This window comes from Mytilus galloprovincialis, chromosome 2 (assembly GCF_965363235.1).
Source record: "Mytilus galloprovincialis chromosome 2, xbMytGall1.hap1.1, whole genome shotgun sequence".
NCBI lineage: Eukaryota > Metazoa > Mollusca > Bivalvia > Mytilida > Mytilidae > Mytilus > Mytilus galloprovincialis.
In genome coordinates, this window is record NC_134839.1 from 115237554 (window position 1) to 115263524 (window position 25971).

General features: G+C 33.1%; 1 protein-coding gene across 1 annotated transcript; it reads left to right on the forward strand.

Annotated features, from left to right (window-relative positions):
* The first annotated feature begins 1955 nt into the window (after window positions 1–1955).
* LOC143062622 (zinc finger HIT domain-containing protein 2-like) lies at window positions 1956–25956 on the forward strand. The gene is made up of 13 exons (XM_076234285.1): window positions 1956–2012; window positions 8080–8229; window positions 10130–10206; window positions 11173–11211; window positions 11609–11733; window positions 12796–12840; window positions 15874–15963; window positions 16636–16752; window positions 17407–17499; window positions 18188–18392; window positions 18439–18567; window positions 24806–24964; window positions 25675–25956. The coding sequence occupies exons 1-13, from the start codon at window positions 1981–1983 to the stop codon at window positions 25782–25784; spliced, it is 1371 nt and encodes a 456-aa protein (XP_076090400.1). The 5' UTR covers window positions 1956–1980; the 3' UTR covers window positions 25785–25956.
* The last annotated feature ends 15 nt before the right edge of the window (window positions 25957–25971 follow it).

A 25971-nucleotide genomic window follows, 5' to 3' on the forward strand; every position in this document is an offset into this window, starting at 1 on the left:
CGGCGATTTTGAGGTAGGTGTTGTTTTATTTTCGATAATATTGTAGTTATCGAACATTGGTTAATCAAAGCAATTCAAAATGGGGGATCCCTCCTTTTTTTCAATTATTTGAATTCGAGTTATCTCCCTGTGTACGCAAACCTTACCTTAAACTGGATGAATGTGGAAAAACAAATCTTAACCAAAAGGCAATACTTCAGTGTATTTAAATCATTAAACTATAATTTACGTTCAGGTATTAAATGAAACGATATTAAATCTTCCAAAATCAGGTTCTCAAATATGGAACAGTTTGTCAAATGAAATAAAAATTAGTAATAAATACAATAAATACACGTGTATCTTTTAAAATAAAATGTTACGAATTTTTTCATCAATTGTGCCAAAAAATATGCTTTTTCATTATTATCTAGATATAATTGTTTATCATATGCTTAGTAGTAAATGCAGTAGTTTTGAATATTTGATAAATAGCCTGCTGTTTAAGGTAGATCACAAGTATATATTTTTTGAGACAGAATTTTTTTATAATTTGCCAAAATAAATATTTTACTATGCTCTTTTCAAAAATTAAGTAAAAAGAATAGGTCACCGTGCTATTTTTCAAGCTATGAGTCGTTGAAAATTGCCAAAATTTGGTTAGTTTGTTCATATAAAAACACATTAGTGTGCATAAACAAAATTCTATGAGATAGAATTTTGAAATAAATTGTGAGAAGAAAGGTTTTATAAGATGTTTTAAGAAAATAAAAAGAAAACATGGTGTCACCGAACTTATTTTCTTGCTACAAGTAAAAATAAAAAATTTCCCTATTAGCCCAGTATAAATTTTGTACTAAAAGAGTTATCTCCCCTTAAATGGCTTATTTGATTTTTTTTTTTTATTTTAAAACCAAAAAATTGATATTTGTTAAAATATTTTGTATAATACGATTAATTAACAAGTTTTCTTCAAATAGAAAAAACAGTCAAACTATTGAATTGCAAATCTGTGTCTAAATTTGCAGAGTTAGGCAAATAACTAGACTGATTTTGTACTGTAATTGTACAATCCAAGATGGCGGTATACCATCAATCTACCTTAATCCACATCGCGCAACTTTGATGTGCACCCTTTATTGCATACCCTTTATCACACCCATAGCCTTTATCGCATACCCTTTATCGCATACTCTTTATCACACCTTTACCCTTTATCACACCCCTACATTTTAAATAGTCAGTTTTTATTTATTTATTTTTTTTTATTTCATTTTTTGTTTAAGATATATTTTTCCTCAAAATAGGTACGGTCATTCGGGCGTGACGCAATTTATTGAATAACGTCATTGTTTGGTATGTACATGTGACGTTTTTCCGTCAAGTTTTCATATTTTTTGGCACACTAAATGCAACTATAAAAAATACAAAACACACGAAAAAATACAATAATAAACAAAATATTTTTAAAACAACAGCACGGTTAATTGTAAGGTAACCTAGGTGCTTTGGGTAAGTAATTGAGCTTTGGATAAGTAATTGAGCAGCTCTTTTTTAAGGCTTTTAAAACAAGACAAAAGTAGAACTGAAGGTAACCCTGTGAACAGTTCATATACTATAACTCTCCTGTTGAAATATATGATAAAGCGTATAAAACATAATATATCATTATAATACTGTATGTACTTATAAATATGCCGCTATTATTGTTTTGAGGACTCTTCAAGTAGGAAGATTAGTTTTACTAATGGGATCATCCTCTTGAAATAAAGATTATTTATTTATTTATTTAAAATATGGCCAGATGTCATATGGTGGAGTGATTACCAGCACTGTTTTAGCACAGGTAATGTTCTACAATTGAAAATATGGTTACTGTATCTCATAAACATGATATAGATAAGATAGATTATATCAGGTGCTCCTTTTAACGGAGGAAGATACAGAACATACTTACACATATTCTTAAGTTCCTCTCCCTTAGATAAAAGATCCCTAAATATGGAAAATCGTGAAGATAACGTCTGTAAATTGTATGTATCTAACTTCTTCTCGGAGGCAACACACCACACTAATTACACTAACTTGTCGTTTTGAGTTTAGGTAGCAATAAACAGTTGGGAAAAATATTAAAATTTGCCCTTATAAATTTTACCATCCCCTTTTCTTGCTTGCAATATCAACAAAAGCATGCACTTGGAAACAAAAAGCTGTATGCTGTGACAGCTGTGATCAATGGTACCATATAAATTGTCAAGGTATCGATAATAAAATGTACAAAATACTTGACAAAAGCAACCTATCATGGGAATGTATAAACTGTGGTATGCCAAACTTCTCCACAACATTCTTCAATAGTACTTTACCTGAATTGTCAAATACTTACTCAGAATTAGAAACAAGCGTTGATTCTGACAATGAAATTATTGATATTGGTTTACCAACACATTCTTCATCACCAATCCAGAAAAATCAAAACAAAAAGAAAAAAGGCAATCACATAACAAAAAACTCAGAACCACTACGAGTACTTACGATAAATTTTCAGTCAATAAAGAATAAAAAACCTGAAATAGAACTTATTATTGACTCTTGTAAACCAAGCATCATATTTGGTACTGAAACATGGCTCTCAAATGACACCTCTCCATATGAATACATCCCAGCCTCCAAATACAACATCTATACAAAAAACAGAAAAGATGGCTATGGGGGAGTGTTACTTGCTATCTCAAACCAGCTCACATCTACACAAATCACAAATACAGGTACCGACCAAGACCTCGATACAAATTGTGAAAATGTGTGGGCGAAAATTTCATATGAAGGAAACAAATCACTATACCTATGTTCCTACTATCGACCACCATCCGATAAAGGAGAATCCCTAGAACAACTGGGTATCTCACTCAATAGAGTCCTATGTAAAAAAACAAACCCAAATATCTGGGTAAGCGGTGATTTCAACCTTGGCCACATAGACTGGAAGACACCAGCAGTCATACCTTGTAAACCTGACGCTTCACTACACCAACAGCTCCTTGACTTATTAAATGACAATAACTTAACACAGGTAGTAAATAAAAACACCAGAAACGACACAACACTAGACCTGTTGTGTATGACCAATCCGTCATTTGTCAATCGAGTCGAAACACTACCACCAATTGGAGCGAGCGACCATGACATAGTTTACAGTGAAATAAATTTAGCACTGCCTCAAAATAAACAACAGGCTCACAAAATATTAAACTACAAAAAGGCAAATTGGGACCAAATAGAAAAAGACCTCACTAGCACATACAATCAGCTTAAACAAAATGAAAATAACATGAGTCTAGATGAACTTTGGAATACTTTCAAGACAAACATCCAAAAGTCTATTGATAAGAATATTCCTAAAAAAAGCATAAGCCATAAATCAAAACTACCTTGGGTAAATAACCAACTAAAAAAACTTATTAACAAGAAAAACAAGCTCTACAAAAAGAAAAAAGGAAATCCCAAGTACAAAAAACAATATCAAGAAATTAAAACCAAGCTCCAAAAAGAAATGAGGAAATCTTACTGGCAATACATAGAAAATATGATCTTTGATATTGAAATAAAGGAACCAGACCAACCATGCTTTAAAAATACACCAAAGAAGCTATATTCCTATATTAAAAGCCAGAAAAATGAAAATACCGGCATAGCTCCCCTAAGAAGTGAAGGTACATTGCACTCAAATCCATCTGAGAAAGCGAACATACTGAACAAACAATTTCAGTCAGCTTTTACATCTGAAGCAAATACTGACATTCCAGATAAAGGTCCTAGTACTCACCCCAAAATGACAACCATAACAATATCTAGGGATGGTGTTTATAAACTTATTAAAAACATAAACCCTAATAAAGCCACTGGTCCTGATACCATCGCAGGCAAAGTACTGAAACAAAACATTGAGATATGTACAGACATCCTCACATTAATATTCACCAGATCATTAGAAACAGGAAAAGTACCATCTGACTGGAACCATGCTAACGTCACACCTGTATTCAAAAAAGGGGACAAACACAACCCAGGTAATTACAGACCTATATCATTAACATGCATAGCTTGCAAATTACTTGAACACATCTTTGCAAGCAGCATGATGCAACATCTTGAAAACAATAACACACTGTATGAGTTACAACATGGATTTAGGGCAAAGCGATCATGTGAGTCTCAAGTAATCTCACTGATGCATAAATTATTCGAAAACAATGACAAAAACATACAAACAGATCTCATAATCATGGACTTTGCCAAAGCTTTTGACAAGGTACCACACAAAAGATTACTATATAAAATGAAATACTTTGGCATATCAGATCAAATCATAAACTGGGTCGAATCCTTCCTTTCAAATAGAACTCAAACAGTACTTTTAGAAAACATGTCATCTTCAAAAATACCAGTCACTTCAGGCGTGCCACAGGGTACAGTGCTAGGACCCATACTCTTCCTTATTTACATAAATGACCTTCCGGAATACATCAAACACAGCAAAATCAGACTCTTCGCAGACGACAGCATAATTTACAGACAAATTAAATCTCAAAACGACTGCCTCATGCTTCAGGAAGATCTAGAAGCCGCCATACAATGGGAGCAAGACTGGCTCATGTCTTTCCACCCAGACAAATGCAACATAATGAACATAACAACAAAGAGAACTCCCATCCACTTCTATTACAACATGTATGGGCACATATTAGAATCAGTAAAACATGCTAAGTACTTAGGTATCACAATTTCTTCAGATTTAAAATGGAACACCCACATTCAACAAACAGCTGCCAAAGCAAACAAATCTTTATGTTTTATAAGAAGAAATCTCAAAGTCCAGTCACAAAAAATTAAAGAAAGAGCATACCAAACCATCATAAGACCTAAATTAGAATACTGCTGTACTGTATGGGACCCCTATACAAGTGAAAACATACGATCACTAGAAAAAGTACAGAGAAGAGCGGCAAGGTATGCATGTAACAGACATCACAACACCAGCAGTGTGTCTGATATGCTAGACACTATGAAATGGCAAACATTACAAGAACGCCGGCTAAGAACAAGGCTGATAATGTTTCACAAAATTACAAACGAAAATATTGCCATTCCTTCACAAAATTTATTACAGAAGAGTCAGTCCGTCACAAGATCCACCAACAAAGATGCTTACAGACAAATCCAATGTAACAAGGACAGCTACAAATTTTCTTTCTTTTGTCAAACAATTAAAGACTGGAACAAATTGTCCTCAGTCATAACAAAAAACACCACCACAGAAACCTTCAAGGATGCACTCACGCACGATGTGCTCCTTGATACATATCCACACCTGAAGTAATCAGGCAATCATGTTTTTATCTTAAATTAAAAAATAAAAAATAAAAAATGTAATATCTAAAAAATCTAAATAAAAACGAAAAATCTAAAAACAAAGAAAAAATTGTAAAAATTGATAATAAAAATATAACAAATATATACAAAAATATGGAATACATATATGTTAAACTATATTTATAAATACATAAATTTGAAAAATTATACCAGGCATGCGCCGGAAAGTAAACATCAGTATGTTGATGGTTTTCTGAAACTAAAGAAGAAGAGGTCAGGAATAACCACCAATTGAGGTATATTGGTATAGACCAATTGATGTATAATGCAAGTTTTTTGTAATTAAATGCTAGTGTGTGAGATAGGAGCATGATTTTGCAACTTGCAACCTATTTTATGACCCTTATTGGGTCCTCGGAAAGTTTCAGTTTTGTCAAAGCCTGCTGCATCTCTTGAGAATGCATGTGTACAACAATTCTTTTGTTGAAACATTTGTGCTATTGACCATGATTGACTTTTAATAATGAAAGTTAAGTATTAACAAAGAGCTCCATTCACCTTTGGCCGGAGTTGTACTCATGATCACATGACTGCAGACAGTAATGGTGTCCATTGACAGGTGATTACAGGTAAATTTGCCATTGAATCAAGAATTGACAAGATAACAATAGAAGAAACTTCAAATATAATTATCGATTAAATGCAATATGTTATGTTACAATACACCTTATCGCTAATCCCGGCTGACCCGTCCGCTTGAACTTTTGACATCAACAACAATCACTTTTCCATTGTTGCGTCAGATGTTTTGTTTTATGACGTCAAAATTTTACGGGAACCTGTGTGATTTCCAGCAATGGCGGACAAATAGCGATAAGGTGTATACTAAACTAGGAATGTTTGACAAGTTTTCATACCATATGGTTTTAAGAAAACAATGCTCCATTTTGGTGGATTAATTTGTTTTGAAAAACAAAGAATTATAAATCAATTGGTCTATACCATTATATGTCAATTGGTGGATTATACGTCAATTGAGGTATAATCCACCAATTGGTGGTTATTCCTGACCTGATCAAGCTTACTGTTTGTGTCATATATGGGCATATGTATGTAATCAGAATCTTCCATAGATTTTATATCCAGTATATAAAATGGCAAAATATAATTTCTTTTGGGTGTATCCATGGCAACAATCTGCATTTATTTGTTATAAAATATTGCAAAAAGGGGGGAAAAGATGTCACTTATTTCCCCAAAATTTGGCTAAAAGTAGAATTTCAATCACTTGAAGTAATACCTTTTCTGAAACTGTGTACATATATCATTCAGCAAATCCAATGAAAATCATGTCTTTCATCTCATTTTTTTTGTAAAATTGCGTCAAAAACTTCGTGCAGAAAAAAAGTGTTTTGTTGGACCGATGGCCGGTCTAGCTATGAAAATACAGATTGTCAAACAGAAAACATCCCATAAAACATGTAAAAATATTATAATCTTGATTATTTATAAACCATCTTTGAAGGCAAAATTAGCACTCAACTGTCTAAAAATGAATTTTATTACACAATAACTTTCCTATTTGAAAAATCCACAGTGGCCAAAATGCGAAACTAAACTAACTGTGTATTGCTACCTTAGAAAATACAGCGTTACCACAGGCACTTGTTTCTATCCATTGAAAGACCCACTATCAACGTAAATGTACCTTAATAGTGGGTCTTCCAATGGATAGAAACAAGTGCCTGTGAGCGTTACGTAATTGATCAGGTTGGGAGCAACCCCTCAATGCAATGACTATGAGTATGAGGAATACATTTCAGTTTTTTCCTTGGTGCATTTTAAATTATATGAAATTATATCATCAGGGTTTTTGAATGGTAAAACTTGATTATATTGGAAATTTTCAGTGTTCATGGTGTTCTGGCCCGAGGCCACAATTAATTCCTCTATCAATATTTATAAAAACCTTTGGTCGCATTAAAAAAATGACCTGTTTTTTTTGTCTAATGTTTTGTGTGTGTAATGTACAGTACAAGTCCAAAAGTATATTCAATTTTCAGGAAATTGCTTTACATCATACAAATTTGGTCAATACACGTCCATACCCCTATCATGCCTATAGGCAAGTCAAGAGATGTTCCAAAAAGTGTAAATATTACCTCACTCAAAAGGTTATTCGCCAGTGATTAATAGGGTTATTCACGCTGGTGTAAATTTTCAGGGTTATTCGTCCTCTCTTGCAATTAAATGAAAATTAACTGAACTATTCCTTGTCATGTGATACGATGTTACCCAATAGAATTGTTTGTAATATATGTGAGGTAAAATAATAGATGTTGCTCCATATATATAAAGGTAGTATTAAAACAACTGTATACCTGACAGTTCAATTTGGTGTCCTCATTGTAGTCCATGTTTAATTCATGCTGTCAGATTTCTTTTAAAAAAAACCTCAACTCTGAACAGTTGTGTAATAAAAACAATATACTTTTAAACATAAACATGATAAATGTTCAATTGCAGGATAATAACAATTTGTGTACAACATTGTAGAAAAATATGAAATGTATAAATTTGTACTCACTATAAAACAGGAGAAAAAATTGGCAAGTATTGTTTTTCTATCTGTTTTAAAGCTCATTCTAATAAACTTTTCCTAGAATATATGTCTTTGTGTACACATATATCCTTTCTGTAATATCAGTTTTATTTTTATTTTTACAGATGTTTGAAAACTAAAGTTAAGTACACATGCCCTCGATGTAATATCCAATACTGCTCATTAGAATGTTACAAAAGTGAAAAACATCTACAATGTTCAGAGAATTTTTACAAAGAATGTTTTATGGAAGGATTGAAAGACTTTGGTTCCAGGTTTGTAGTTAATATAAGGTCATTAAGGTTATTGTAGTTTCTGTAGTCCTGATAGTGGTTTAACATTCAGTCATTGAGGTTATTGTAGTTTCTGTAGTCCTGATAGTGGTTTAACATTCAGTCATTAAGGTTATTGTAGTTTCTGTAGTCCTGATAGGGGTTTAACATTCAGTCATTAAGGTTATTGTAGTTTCTGTAGTCCTGATAGTGGTTTAACATTCAGTCATTAAGGTTATTGTAGTTTCTGTAGTCCTGATAGTGGTTTAACATTCAGTCATTAAGGTTATTGTAGTTTCTGTAGTCCTGATAGTGGTTTAACATTCAGTCATTAAGGTTATTGTAGTTTCTGTAGTCCTGATAGTGGTTGATCAACTTGTCGAACAGCCAATTAGATATCTCAGCACACTAACCAGGGAACCAATAACAGCCAATTAGATATCTCAGAACACTAACCAGGGAACCAACAACAGCCAATTAGATATCTCAGCACACTAACCAGGGAACCAACAACAGCCAATTAGATATCTCAGCACACTAACCAGGGAATAAACAACAGCCAATTAGATATCTCAGCACACTAACCAGGGAACCAATACTATAAACCAACAGCCAATTAGATATATCAGCACACTAACCAGGGAACCAATAACAGCCAATTAGATATCTCAGAACACTAACCAGGGAACCAACAACAGCCAATTAGATATCTCAGCACACTAACCAGGGAACCAATAACAGCCAATTAGATATCTCAGCACACTAACCAGGGAACCAATAACAGCCAATTAGATATCTCAGCACAATAACAAGGGAACCAGAAACAGCCAATTAGATATCTCAGCACACTAACCAGGGAACCAATAACAGCCAATTAGATATCTCAGCACACTAACTAGGGAACCAATAACAGCCAATTAGATATCTCAGCACACTAACCAGGGAACCAATAACAGCCAATTAAATATCTCAGCACACTAACCAGGGAACCAACAACAGCCAATTAGATATCTCAGCACACTAACCAGGGAGCCAATACTATAAAACAACTAAATTTGGCAAATACTTTATTTTGTGTTTATCCCTTTCTAGATCACTCAGTCTTGGCTTAAATTTACCTGATGTACAGAAATGATGTTTTTGATTAAATAAGATAAGGTTTTTCAGGTAATTTTTCTATCAATGAAAGTTGCTGAAATTTAGGAAATAACTGTATTGTATTTTAAGCTCCGACATCATGAATTGGGGATTTGATGGTCCCAAATTAAGATTACTGGCGACGCGTTAGCGGAGACAGTAAACGGGTATATACAACCATCAAATCCCCAATTGATGCCGCTGGAGCTTAAAATAAAATATTTTTATCTCCATTCTAATAAAACCGACAGAAAACAACTTTAAAAGATGTATTTAAAATCTGTCATATGCCGTCTGCGTATGGGCGTACATCCCATAGCATCAATTGTCAATTGATACTATGTAAATAAGTGTAAACTGATACTATGTAAATAAGTGTCAACTGATACTATGTAAATAAGTGACGTTATCCTATCAAAATGAAGTTACAAATGTTGATGCATTAGAATAATTGTTGGCGTAGACCAAAAGATTTAGAAAACTATTTATTTGTGAGACAGCCAAAAAGTCAGACAAAACTAGGATTTTTATTTGTTCTTATCAATAAGTTCAAAGGGTACATGTACATGATGTATTAGACCTTTTTTCCAAGAATGGAAAAGAAAATCTAATTCTGCCTCAGGAATATAAAGCAATTAATTTATATATGATATATATTACTACAATGGTTCCTCAACTTTAAATTTGTTTTACAAAAAGGTTAAGGGACATTTAGAGAATTTCTTGTACTTATTGTATAGTGATAATAAAATTTTATCTTTGATAGCAAAGAAGATAAACAGAATGTTTTAGAGATGTTACAGAGAGTCAAAGATGAAGATCCGGGTTTTGATTCTGATGACGGTAACTGTCATGTTGGCTACAAATAATGAGATGTTGTATCATTCCCAATGAGATGTTGTATCATTCCCAATGAGATGTTGTATCATTCCCAATGAGATGTTGTATCATTCCCAATGAGATTATTATTCACTGAAGATCACAGGACAAGAATGTTTACAGCTACAAATCAGCATAAGGCCTTCAACAATGACCAAAACGCATACCCTACTACGTAGTACAAGAAAAAGGCCCAGGGAAAACAAATGATAAACTATTCAAAAGAGGAAACAAATGGCCTGATTTATAATAAATTCAGTACACACATAACAATTATTATGCACTTTACAGATAGACAAATATTTCACTACAGATTTGTGACTTGATACTGACACATAGAGAGTATGATGTAATATATAAATAAGGAGATGTGATATGATCATGTTGATGGTCAATAAGACAACTATCAACCAAAGGATGTGGATGTCACATGTTTTAGAATGCTACAACCTATATCACCTACCCAAGACAGTGGTGTCACAGCACATAATGAGAACAAACTGTAAAATGTATTAGAAAAGACTTGACTCAATCAGTTAGAAGTAAGCACAAAAACAGCTAACTAAAAGATAAAATATACAAATTATTGATCAAAGACATACCATGCTTACAGTCAACTCAAAGCTAATGCAAAGCAAAGAGGTTTAGGTAGATAAGGGTCTAAGATAAAATCTATAAATAAAATAGCTTTTTATCACTCTACAGATTGCCTTATTTTGTATGGATCATGCATGGAAAATCTAATTTTGAGTGATAAGAAGAAAACAAAACAATACTAATAAAAAATGAAAAGATAACTCTAATAATTTTGTACAGTTTTTATCAGTATAATTATAACACATTCTCTGTCCAAACAAGTATTATATGTATATGTCATAAGAGAAATTTACATACCACCTGTTGCCTAAATAAGATGTGTTTATTTTGTAGATGAAGATTTGGAGGCTAGACTACAAGGTCTGGATTTAGGTACGTAACTAGGGGTAATTATCCCTATCAATGTCAACATAAATGCAGCTATTTTTCTCCAACAAAAATTCTTTTGATTTTTAGATTTGAGAAGTTTCTATGTGCACCCATAACAAAACATATATTACTGTGTAACTTCATCAGTTTGTCTATTGGTCTGTCTCATAATCAATACATCTCATCAAACTTTTTACATACATGTATTCCATGAGTCTCTCTCTCTCTCAAAGATAGATAAAACATAGGCAATTTTATCTTTTCTATCCAGTTTATTTGATTACCTTTTTTTTTCTAAAGAGATTTGTACAGGGAACTCAACTCAATATATCCATGCACTATTCTTAACAAGTAATGGTCTGTTAAGGAGTGAGTTTTTAAATTCAAATTTGTATTTTAGAAACAGATAGTAAGACTGTATGGAATAAATTAACAGACAAAGAAAAGAAAGAGTTTGAGAGGTTGATGGCAGGTGGAGAGTTATCTACCTTGGTTGAGGTTTGGACACCATGGTGGAAAGATAAGGTTTGTTCTGTATAACTTGGTTATCTTTAGGAGAGTTATCTACCTTGATTGAAGTATGGATGCCATAGTGGAATGATAAGGTTTGTTCTGTATAACTTGGTTATCTTTAGGAGAGTTATCTACCTTGATAGAAGTATGGATGCCATAGTGGAATGATAAGGTTTGTTCTGTATAACTTGGTTATCTTTAGGAGAGTTATCTACCTTGATAGAAGTATGGATGCCATAGTGGAATGATAAGGTTTGTTCTGTATAACTTGGTTATCTTTAGGAGAGTTATCTACCTTGATTGAAGTATGGATGCCATAGTGGAATGATAAGGTTTGTTCTGTATAACTTGGTTATCTTTAGGAGAGTTATCTACCTTGATTGAAGTATGGATGCCATAGTGGAATGATAAGGTTTGTTCTGTATAACTTGGTTATCTTTAGGAGAGTTATCTACCTTGATTGAAGTATGGATGCCATAGTGGAATGATAAGGTTTGTCCTGTATAACTTGGTTATCTTTAGGAGAGTTATCTACCTTGATTGAAGTATGGATGCCATAGTGGAATGATAAGGTTTGTTCTGTATAACTTGGTTATCTTTAGGAGAGTTATCTACCTTGATAGAAGTATGGATGCCATGGTGGAATGATAAGGTTTGTTCTGTATAACTTGGTTATCTTTAGGAGAGTTATCTACCTTTGTTGAGGTTTGATCACCATGGTGGAATGATAAGGTTTGTTCTGTATAACTTGGTTATCTTTATGAGAGTTATCTACCTTTGTTGAGGGTGGAATGATAAGATTTGTTCTGTATAACTTGGTTATCTTTAGGAGAGTTATCTACCTTTGTTGAGGTTTGAACACCATGGTGGAATGATAAGGTTTGTTCTGTATAACTTGGTTATCTTTAGGAGAGTTATCTTCCTTGATTGAAGTATGGATGCCATAGTGGAATGATAAGGTTTGTTCTGTATAACTTGGTTATCTTTAGGAGAGTTATCTACCTTGGTTCAGGTTTAATCACCGTGGTGGAATGATAAGGTTTGTTCTGTATAACTTGGTTATCTTTAGGAGAGTTATCTACCTTGATTGAAGTATGGATGCCATGGTGGAATGATAAGGTATAGATATAGGAAGATGTGGTGTGAGTGCCAATGAGACAACTCTCCATACAAATAACAATTTAAAAAGTAAACCATTACAGGTTAAAGTACGGCCTTCAACAGGGAGCCTTGGCTCACACCGAACAACAAGCTATAAAGGGCCCCAAAATTACTAGTGTAAAACCATTCAAACGGGAAAACCAACGGTCTAATCTATATAAACAAAACGAGAAACGAGAAGCACGTATATATTACATAAACAAACGACAACTACTGTACATCAGATTCCTGACTTAGGACAGGTGCAAACATTTGCAGCGGGATTAAACGTTTTAATGGATCCAAACCTTCTCCCTTTTTCTGAAACAATAGCATAACATCACAACAAAGAAAAACATACGATAAAATATCAATTGGCAGACTTAACTCAATCAAAAAACGTATGATTAAACAATGAACGAATAAATTTGATCTGCGATATCTGAATACAAATGCACAGTTCATTAAATATTAGAGACAAACATTCATGACCAAAAAGCTAACAAACAAATTCAAACACAGGACATGACTGAGAAATATTTAACCAATCAATGTTCACTTTAGAAAAAAAACGTTTTTTTTATAATCTTGAAGTTTATACAAATGTTGTAAGAATAAGTGAAAAATTGAAGATATTACAAATAATGAAAGCTGGTGTACAGACAAGATCCATATAAATAAAAAATAACAAAAAAGCATTATAAACAGTATCAACAGGTCGAATTAACAAGAAAATACAATTTGAGAGTACTCACAGTTACTGACAGCTAGTTAAAAGCCAAAACCAATAAATAATAAAAAATCATGCATCAGAGACTAAAATCGACTAAAACACATCACAGGGATTTAGTATTTTAACGTCATTAATAGTCAAAGAAGACATGACTTGTACAATGCCAAAAATAAATGTATTGACAGGTAGTAGTATAGTGAAGAGCGACTTCTATAGAAATAAAAGTTAACGTGTCTGTGTCTCTATACATCTCGCCTCAAAAGATAATGAAATTTAGTTATGTTTTAATTTGCTAATGACAATATCAATATTAGTGCCAATGTGAACTATATTCAGAGATCTTATTACAATATTGGTACGATAACCCTTACTTATAAGTTTGTTTAAAGGTTCGATGAGTTTACAAGGATCACATAGTGATTTCCTCGCTTTAAGTACAATATTACCATAAAATTTAGGATGTGAAATACCATTTTTAATAAGCTTTCTACAGGTATAGCTATGTTCTGTATTACTTGGCAGTCTTTAGGAGAGTTATCTACCTTGATTGAAGTATGGACATTATAGTAGCATGATAATGTTTATAACTCGATCTATGTTATATCACTTCCAAAGCCAGGGGATGGGGTTCAGACAGGGTTAAACATATTTTGAGCATTCTACCAAAATGTTTCTCCATGGTGTCTCTTTTGTTTCAAATTAATTCTGACATTCCTTTATTTATATTAAAGGAACAGGCTGAGCACAAGCAAAACAAATCTCCTTCTATGGGTCAGAGTAAAAGTTGTATGCATACACCCCAAAATGAGGTCCAATATATGTAGTTTATAGAGAATAATACATGGCAAAATCCTTATCACATGCTGTATTATTCCAAAATACCCAATATCAGCCTGAGGGCCTTTTTAGGTGCACATCAAAGTTGAGCGATACAGATAAAACAGCAGGTTATTATTTCAATAAACAGATTTAAAGAATCAAACATTATACAAATATAGCCTTTGTATGAGGTCGATACAAGGATATATTGACCTGAAAGAAGTATATTGACTAAGGACGAAGTCCGAGGTCGATATACTTCTTTGGGTCGATATATCCTGTATTGACCTCATACAAAGGCTATATTTGCTATATTATTAATTTCTGACCATGTTTGTATCAAAATCGTCATTTAGGTTTGTTGGAACTTTATAGATATTAGTAATTTACATTGTCTCCTTGACAATAACAACATATTAGTTGCTATTTCATTTACTTTTTTTGGGACATCTTATGTCTTTGAAGATTTTTTTTGTCAAATAATTGATCACAGATATCATTTGTTTCAAAACGTTAAACAATATCCTGAAATTCATTACATGACGTCACAAAGTATATTGGTTTTTAGATATTCTAAAAATAACCGTGCAATATGCTTTTTGCCGGTCAATATGCTTTTTGCTATCCGCCGTTTTCTCTCTACCTTCGAAAATATAGTTTAACATGTGACTATCCCTAAACGAATCAAATGTGTTAAGATATACGAATTAATAATATATATGTATATCATATCTTTAGTGTTACAATACATGGATGACTTTGTTGTATCATTTGGTAGCTCATTGACATACACTCTGCATTTCCTTTTATTTATGATTTTTTGATGAATTCAATTTCTATTTTGTTCTTTGAAATTACAAATATTCATTGAAATTATTATGCCCCACCTACGATAGTAGAGGGGCATTATGTTTTCTGGTCTGTGCCTCCGTTTGTCTGTCCGTCTTTTTGTCCGTCCATCTGTGCGTCCGTTCGTACGTCTGCTTCAGGTTAAAGTTTTTGGTCAAGGTAGTTTTTGAAGAAGTTGAAGTCCAATCAACTTGAAACTTAGTACACATATGCATGTTCCCCATGATATTATCTTTCTAATTTTACTGCCAAATTATAGTTTTGACCCCAATTTCATGGTCCACTGAATATAGAAAATGATAGTGCAAAGTTCAGGTTAAAGTTTTTGGTCAAGGTAGTTTTTGATGAAGTTACAAGTTACATCAACTTGAAACTTAGTACACATGTTCCCTATGGTATGATCTTTCTAATTTTAATTCCAAATAAAAGTTTTGACCCCAATTTCACGATCCACTGAACATAGAAAATGATAGTGCGAGTGGGGCATTCGTGTACTATGGACACATTCTTGTTTTTACATATGATTTCCACCATTGGCCTCTATAACAATTATCATGATTAATCCAATCACTGTATGTTTATCATAACACATAGACGTACAATTATTTCAGGTTTTGATATCAGAAATTAAGGAGAAAAAAGAAAAGACCAGAATCCCAGCTATTCAGAAGGATATAACTGATATTTCAACTTTATTGTCAGTAAGTACAAGCTGTACAGATTTCTGGGTACAAGATGCTACTAATGGGATAGGGGGAGTGGGCCCCATCATTAAAACTTTTGGATCTTCCGCTGTATAGATATTCATTACAACCTTCAAAGAAATCTCAGATATATATTATTCTTTGAAAGGACATCATTTATTTAGAAGACAGAAGTTTAAGGAGCATGCTGTTTACTTTTATTTTATCCTGAAAAGCTGATGTTTGAAGACTGCCTCTTAAAAATAAAGGGCACATTTGGTTAGGATAGGAATTCCTGTTAAAAACATGTCTTCCAAATGTAACAAATAGGTTGTCACTTAAAAAAAAAACACATCATCTTGATGATGTCAGTTTCAGTGAACCTGTTGTTCCAATTGGAGTGTATGTTTTTCACAAAGTTTGATTTATTCCTGTAACAAGATATTTATATCAACTTAGGCCATCTACGTCACTAGAAAAAGGTACTTTGACCCATCACTCAAGTATAAATTTTACTTTGACGTCTTCCAACATGACAAACAAAAAATTCTATATAACATTTACTAAACTATTCTGCTTTTTGAAGAAAAAAAACTGAACTAAATTCTCACAATCTTTCTTTAAATTTAGACCAGTAAATCATTCAGAGAAACTTTGTAATTGATATGTTTATTTTTGTCCATATTACAGAAAGGGAAGCCGTCAGCAGATCTAAAGAACAATGTGATTAACGTTCTGTATGCCTACTGTTTTGTTTGTCGACTGTACAATGGAGATCACATTTCATTCCCAATAGAGGTTACCAAGGTAAGTTTATAAATCTTTCTTTAACTACTGGTGATATAAAGAGTTTAGAATAAAGATGAGAGATAATTGTGTAATAACCAAGCTGAATACTTCAAAAGATCAGGATGAATATATCTCAAAAGACATTGTAGCAATAACGAATTTTAGATAATCATTGGTGTCACACATTTCAGTAATTACTCATAAAATGATTAACATACACATACAATGATTTATAGTTTGGGGGTAAAATAATAGTTTGCTCTACTTTTTTTATTTATGTCATATGAAACAGATGTGGAAAAGTAAATACACGTATAGGAATTTGAACTTTTACGAATACAGTCAACTCTCCTTATCTAAACCAGAGAAATATTTTGAGATACCTGTTGTTTGACTCAAATGAATAACGGAATTTTGACTCATCAGGAGTCAAAATATAGTTATATGGAACAAAGTTATTGAAATTTTTAGTCATGAGTCTAACAAATAATTCATCAAAGTTTAAACTCTCAATTATACATGTATCTGAATTTGAACTCTCACAAATACATGTTTTTGAATTTGAACTCTCACAAATATGTGTATTGGACTTAACGCTATATTCACTCCATTATTTCACCACAAAAAGCTGCCAAACATACATATATAATAAAGTAGATGTTTGTTTTATAGGAAGTCCTATCCGTTAGTAAAGTACTAAGTGGTACAGCAGTGTCTGGAAGTCCTCCTGAGGCAATACAGATGTGTTTCCAATGTTTACAACATGTACGTATTTAAATATTATCTATAATTAAATGTAGCCTAGAAGCTTCCTCAACTTGAAAGACCATAGATGATCTGTGTACCTCTATTTTCCTAGGCAGCGTCAATGATGCTATCATTGTTTTGAAACACTACTCGACTGAGAAAAAACATCATCAGTCAAATCATTTGGATAATTATCAAGTACAAAAGAAAATAGCAATAAAATGATTTTATTTCATGTTAGAGACCTTGTAAACAGTGTGTAGTTATTCCAGGAAACACTCATATGATACTTATGTTTATAGAATAAGAGTAATATATATTTGTCACACCTTCAAAGAATGCCTCTAGTCAAGACATAATTGAAAGTTACAAAAAGTGCTTTAGTTGTAAGCTCTTCATCAGATATGGGAAATACTGAAATGATATCAAAGTTCTAAAGGTGGTACAAACAATGTCCTACTTTATAATGCGTTGACAGAAAAAAAGAGATTTGAAAACATGATCAATTGAGATTTAGGGTGTATAGCAATTTGACAAAAGCCAACCACTTAAAAAAATGCATGATCAAAATACACATAGATGTCAAAATATGGGCTTAATTACAAGGCAGTGTTGTAAATACAAATGTACAATAATACCTGAAATCAAAAAATCTGTAACCAATGTATTGTTATGACAAACTTTTTATGTATAAATCTATTTATAGAGGGATAAAGAAAATTTGACCTCACGACAATTCAACATATCACTAATAGAGGATGTAATCAGAATAATACAGGGACCAAGTCAATATGATCCTTTACAGTTTGTTATGGCTGCCTTGTCAGAACTGATCCTGTTGTTCCATAAGACCATGTCAGAATTAACAACAGGTATGTTATACAGGGACCAAGTCAAAATGATCCTTTACAGTTTGTTATGGCTGCCTTGTCAGAACTCGTCCTGTTGTTCCATAAGACCATGTCAGAATTGACAACAGGTATGTTATACAGGGACCAAGTCAATATGATCCTTTACAGTTTGTTATGGCTGCCTTGTCAGAACTCGTCCTGTTGTTCCATAAGACCATGTCAGAATTGACAACAGGTATGTTCCATAAGACCATGTCAGAATTAACAACAGGTATGTTATACAGGGACCAAGTCAATATGATCCTTTACAGTTTGTTATGGCTGCCTTGTCAGAACTCATCCTGTTGTTCCATAAGACCATGTCAGAATTGACAACAGGTATGTTATACAGGGACCAAGTCAATATGATCCTTTACAGTTTGTTATGGCTGCCTTGTCAGAACTCGTCCTGTTGTTCCATAAGACCATGTCAAAATTGACAACAGGTATGTTATACAGGGACCAAGTCAATATGATCCTTTACAGTTTGTTATGGCTGCCTTGTCAGAACTCGTCCTGTTGTTCCATAAGACCATGTCAGAATTAACAACAGGTATGTTATACAGGGACCAAGTCAATATGATCCTTTACAGTTTGTTATGGCTGCCTTGTCAGAACTGGTCCTGTTGTTCCATAAGACCATGTCAGAATTAAAACAGGTATGTTATACAGGGACCCAGTCAATATGATCCTTTACAGTTTGTTATGGCTGCCTTGTCAGAACTCATCCTGTTGTTCCATAAGACCATGTCAGAATTAACAACAGGTATGTTATACAGGGACCCAGTCAATATGATCCTTTACAGTTTGTTATGGCTGCCTTGTCAGAACTGATCCTGTTGTTCCATAAGGCCATGTCATAATTGACAACAGATATGTTATAAAGGGACCCAGTCAATATGATCTTTTACAGTTTGTTATGGCTGCCTTGTCAGAACTGATCCTGTTGTTCCATTAGGCCATGTCATAATTGACAACAGGTACCGGTATGTGTTTTACAAGGATACAGTCAATATTATCCATTCATGTTCATGTTGAAGGTCAGTGGTTCTATCAGGGCACTCTGCAGTGGTGTTGAAAGTGGTGTTAAGGTTATATGGGTGTCTTTCCCCCTCTTGGATAAAAAAAAAAGAAAACTTAAGGTCCAGATTTTCAATCTAGTTAGCAAAATTTGATGCAGGAATGCAGATGACTAATGCGATTTTTATGCAGTTAATCTGCATTATGCGAGCACCCTAGATTTGTGGTCTACCCAAAAAATGCTGAAATACTTGCCATTGTTATTATCTAGCTGGCTACTATGTTATATATAACTAATTGAACACTTTTTATACGACCGCAAAATTTGAAAAAATTTTCGTCGTATATTGCTATCACGTTGGCGTCGTCGTCGTCGTCGTTGTCCGGCGTCCGAATACTTTTAGTTTTCGCACTCTAACTTTAGTAAAAGTGAATGGAAATCTATGAAATTTTAACACAAGGTTTATGACCACAAAAGGAAGGTTGGTATTGATTTTGGGAGTTTTGGTCCCAACATTTTAGGAATTAGGGGCCAAAAAGGGCCCAAATAAGCATTTTCTTGGTTTTCGCACTATAACTTTAGTTTAAGTTAATAGAAATCTATGAAATTTTGACACAAGGTTTATGACCACAAAAGAACGGTTGGGATTGATTTTGGGAGTTTAGGTTTCAACAGTTTTGGAATTAGGGGCCAAAAAAGGGCCCAAATAAGCATTTTTCTTGGTTTTCGCACAATAACTTTAGTTTAAGTAAATAGAAATCAATGAAATTTAAACACAATGTTAATGACTACAAAAGGAAGGTTGGTATTGATTTTGGGAGTTTAGGTCCCAACAGTTTAGGAATTAGGGGCCAAAAAGGGACCTAAATAAGCATTTTTCTTGGTTTTCGCACCATAACGTTAGTATAAGTAAATAGAAATCTATGAAATTTAAACACAAGGTTTATGACCATAAAAGGAAGGTTGGTATTGATTTTGGGAGTTTTGGTCCCAACAGAATAAGGGGCCCAAAGGGTCCAAAATTAAACTTTGTTTGATTTCATCAAAATTGAATAATTGGGGTTCTTTGATATGCCGAATCTAACTGTCATGACTGTGTATGTAGATTTTTAACTTTTGGTCCCGTTTTCAAATTGGTCTACATTAAGGTCCAAAGGGTCCAAAATTAAACTTAGTTTGATTTTGACAAAAAATGAATCAGTTAGGTTCTTTGATATGCTGAATCTAAAAATGTACTTAGATTCTTGATTATTGGCCCAGTTTTCAAGTTGGTCCAAATCGGGGTCCAAAATTAAACTTTGTTTGATTTCATCAAAAATTGAATAAATGGGGTTTTTTGATATACCAAATCTAACTGTGTATGTAGATTCTTCATTTTTGGTCCTGTTTTCAAATTGGTCTACACTAAAGTCCAAAGGGTCCAAAACTAAACTTAGTCTGATTTCAACAAAAATTGAAATCTTGGGGTTCTTTGATATGCTGAATCCAAAAATGTACTTAGATTTTTTATTATGGGCCCAGTTTTCAAGTTGGTCCAAATCAGGATCTAAAATTATTATATTAAGTATTGTGCAATAGCAAGTCTTTTCAATTGCACAGTATTGCGCAATGGCAAGAAATATCTAATTGCACAATATTGTGAAATAGCAAATTTTTTTTTAATTAGAGTTATCTTTCTTTGTCCAGAATAGTAAGCAAGAAATATCTAATTGCAAAATATTGTGCAATAGCAAGATTTTTTTTTAATTGGAGTTATCTTTCTTTGTCCAGAATCAACTTAAATCTTTGTTATATACAATATACAATGTATATTCACTTTTTACTACCAACTGATAAATTAAAATAATCTTTACCATTCAGTGATAACAAGCAGTTTTTTTACATCTTAATATTTTATGATGTATTTAGATGAGTAGTTATTGTTGCAAACTCCATTAGAAATTTTAATTGAGATTAGTTTTGGAATAAGGGAAAGGGGGATGTGATTAAAAAAATTGGGTTCAATTTTTCTCATTTGAAATTTCATAAATAAAAAAGAAAATTTCTTCAAACATTTTTTTGAGAGGATTAATATTCAACCGCATAGTGAATTGCTCTAAGAGAAAACAAAAATTTTAAGTTCATTAGAACACATTCATTCTGTGTCAGAAACCTATGCTGTGTCAACTATTTAATCACAATCCAAATTTAGAGCTGAATCCAGCTTGAATGTTGTGTCCATACTTGCCCCAACCGTTCAGGGTTCAACCTCTGCGGTCGTATAAAGCTACGCCCTGCGGAGCATCTGGTTTAATACTTTTTATTCTAGAATATAAAAAATATTACCATAAAAACGTTAAATGGTCGTCAATTTTCCCAAAAGTTTTGAAGTTGCACATAGGAAGTAGTGCTCATTAGGAATTCTTATGTAGTTTATTATCGCCTGTGCTTTTTGGCTAAGATGTCAAAAAACAATTGTACGAAATATTTAATCGCCGAAAATCTTTTAAGACAAGTAGTTAAGATTTCCCAAATGGCAAAAGTCGTAGGAATATTGTTTGTCGTCAATACGTAGTACAACTACGTCAGTAGTCTATTATATAATAAGTTCAACTGTTCATGCTGTTGGCGGCAATTTCAAATAAGAAGACGAAATTCGTATCTTTTCAATTTGGAGGCAGGGGTTCAAATTAGGGGTGGTCCGAGGTCCACGACCTTCCACTTTCGAATTGGTTACTAGCCACGCCCGACGGGCCTTCCACTCTGAGACAACAATATCACAGTTATAGTAGTCTCAGTTCCACTTGAAAGAAAATAAAAAATAGCTTTGCAAACCTTTTCGCCAAAGTCTCCAAATCAATGATCCAAAACTTATTTTAATCATTATTATTCATGACAGCGATGTCAATTTTGTTCAATCGCTAGCTATATACAGAAAATAGCCGACAAAAAATGTGTTAATACGAGTAAAATCGTATCTGACTGACAAAAACAACATTGGAACACAATGCAATGGCTGCCGTGAAAAGACAATTACAATTTCGGATCCGATTCCGGAAGCGGATAAGGGTAATTCAGGGTTTTTGGCGAATCCAGGCAGGTGACAAAATACATATATGCATGGTAAATGAATATAAACACTAGAATTGAAAACCAAAAGATATATGTAAAAGAAAGTAAAGCAGAAAATATTTTAAACAGAAACTCAAAATTACTTTTGACAAATTTTAATGTCAAAATCCAATACAATGTGACAGCTGGGAACAGTATATCTAACAATATATATGTTCCTGGTCACAGTTTAAATTTTTTTTATCAGTGATAAATGTTGATAATGCATGTAAGATGCTTTTAAAGTGTAAACATATTACTGCAATTTTGAAGGGGTATTTTTTTTTCTCAATTTTGAAGGATCAGTTAAAGTAGCTGAAAGATTCTTACTTTATTTTCACAAATAACTACCTGAATGTAGGCAAATCATATGATATATAGGTGGCGTCCTTTGGGCCACTCTACCCCCTCCTGGGATAACTTTGAAACAGATGACCTCTCAACCATATACATTCATGTATGGTACTATATATGTAACTAATCAAATCAAATATAAGGGGAGTCCATGGGGTGACCCACCCCCTCCTGTTTGGGAACTTACGAAACGGTCGAGATCCCCACCCCTAAACAATATATATTCATGTATGGGTCAATTTAACTAATTAAATGAAATATAGGGGGAGTCCCCCTACCCCCTCCTGTTTGAGAACTTGGAAACCGATGAGATCCCCACCCCTAAACCATATATATTCATGTATGGGACAATATAACAAATCAAATGAAATATAGGGGAAGTCCCTGGGGTCATCCTATCCCTTCCTGTTTGAGAACTTGAAAACCCTCGAGATCCCCACCCCTAAACCATATATATTCATGTATGGAACAATATAACAAATCAAATGAAATATAGGGGAAGTCCCTGGGGTCACCCTACCCCTTCCTGTTTGAGAACTTAAAAACCCTTGAGATCCCCACCCCTAAACCATATATATTCATGTATGGGACAATATAACAAATCATTTACATTTACTATGGGCAGGTCAGTCAGACCTCACCTTTGATCCTTGTAGTAGTAAACATTTGTCTGATTTGTGTCGCATAACTATTGTACTATAGAACACATACTCAGTTTTCTTTACAGGGAAACCAGTCCATTCATACTATTACATGTTCGTACTAAGTCAAGACGTTCTACTAACAGTCAACTAAAACCAACGTTAACTACCAACTAGTACAACTACAATCATTGCGAACTTGTACCACTGCAGACTCACCATAAAAAATATACATTTATATATTCATTGCTATTGAAACCTTGATAACATATAAATTATTTGCCTTAATAATTAATTCATTAGATAACATAAATGTACAATACATGAATGTTTAATGCCACATCAGAGGCGGATTTAGAGGGTTTTTCAGTGCCCCCCCCCCCCCTTTCCATTTTTGAGAAAAAATTTGGTTGATTATATAGGGAATCACTGAAGCATGACTGGAGCAGGTCCCCTGTTAGGCAGGCAGTGGGCCCCCACTTATGAAAATTTCTGGATCCGCCACTGCACATAATTACGTTTGCCTGGTTTTTGGTTAACTGCCTTCAGCGCTTACAGCGCTTTGATTCATTTTAAAGAACAAATTTTTAAGTATATATTATATCTGCTTGAGTTTTAATGTTTTTAAATTGTCATTTTAAGGGGAAGTAACTCTGAAATAGTACATGGAATTTTCCTATATTGTGTTTTTGCTGGACAAATGTATGGTGACCCTATCTTTTCTTTTGATATTCTCAAAACATTGCCAAAAAACTATTGTCTCATATTTTATTTTACAAATCTATCATTTAGTTTAGATTCTAATCACACATGTTTTTTCCTGTATAATCCTGTAGCTTGCAAAAATGCACGGTGACCTATCATTTTTATTATATTTTTTAACATATATATCAATGAATACTACATTTTGGCAAAGTATGAACCATTTCTTTCATTTTTAATTTAGACTCCCATACCACCTTTAACACCAATCGATTGAAATAATCTAATTGTGTTTTCCTTTGATCATCTGTTTACTGACGACAGGTATTTTATACAGTTAATTGCTTCATAGAAAGTGAAGGTACATTATTAAAGATGTAGCATTTTATATTTAAATTGTAAACAGTAGTGATGTTCTTTCACAACGTGAATATTTACTGACACTCTTAAAAGTCTTTATATGTATATACTTTTTTTTTTACATATATTTAGAATAAAAGGATATCAAATACAAATAATTTATTTAACACATCCAAAGATTATTTTACACACATTTTTTTTCAACAGTAGTAATATTCTTTTACATGCAGAATATTTTCTGACACTCTTTGTATACTTTAATTTAGATATAAAGAAAAGTAAAGAAGAGAAGACACGACTTGAAAACAAAGATTTAAAAAAGAAAGTGTTTATAAGTTTGAAGAAAGTAGAGTTTTTATTAAGCTGGACACAAAGATTTGGTATGGCATTGCAATCAGCAGTGACAGAACTACAATTAGAATTTTGTAAGTTTTCTGTATTATTCAGGATTCCAAATAAAACAGGGCATACATCAAAAGAATCTTCAATATAAGCATTCAAACTTTTCAGCCACCCTTACTAGAACTAGAACATTTCATGAATGTTTTCTTCAAAATCTCTGAAACTTCAGGGCAAGGGTGGACCGCCATTTATCCTGCATCACCAGTAGGAGCTCTGCTCTAAATTTAAAGTCTTGTTGATAACAAGTCACAATTTGTAAAAGATACCCATTATAGGTTAAAGTACGGCCTTCAACACAGAGCCTTGGTTCACATTAAACAGCAAGCTACAAAGAGCCCTATAATGACTACTGTTAAACCATTCAAACAGGAAAACCAATAGTCTAATCTATATATAAAATGAGAAACACTTATGAACCACATCAACAAACAACAACCACCGAACGACAGGTTCCTGACTAAGCACAGGTGCAAACAAATGCAGCAGGTTTAAATGTCTTAACAGGCACCAACTTTCACCTTAACCTGAAATAAAAGTGTAAATTATGTCATTTGACAAGCTTGAAGTTGGATCAACATCTCCTTACTTTATTAATGAAATTTTTGGCAATTGTTGTAATTATATTCATATCTGCTTGAGTTTAGGGAAATGTTGATACAATAGTTGCTGTTAATATCTAAACATTTGGTGAAAAACTTCATTATTATTGCCTTATGCTCCAAAAATTTTGTAGGTGCCATGAGCAGTGATTTAGCAGAAGTGAATGAAACCAAACAAAAAGTGGAACATTTCCAGAGAGAAAAACAACTGAAAGACAATAGAAAACTTGTTCAGGAAATATAGATACTATGAAGGAAAATATCATGAATTAAAATTAGAGATGATTATTGGGTGTTGGTTTACTCCCCTGAACACAGTTATACACTTCCTTACTGGCACAAGACCACAATTAATGACCCTGTTTTTCGTTGTCCATGAATATAGTTTCTTTTAATTAAAGTATATTTTTTCTTTATTTTTTTTAGTTTTC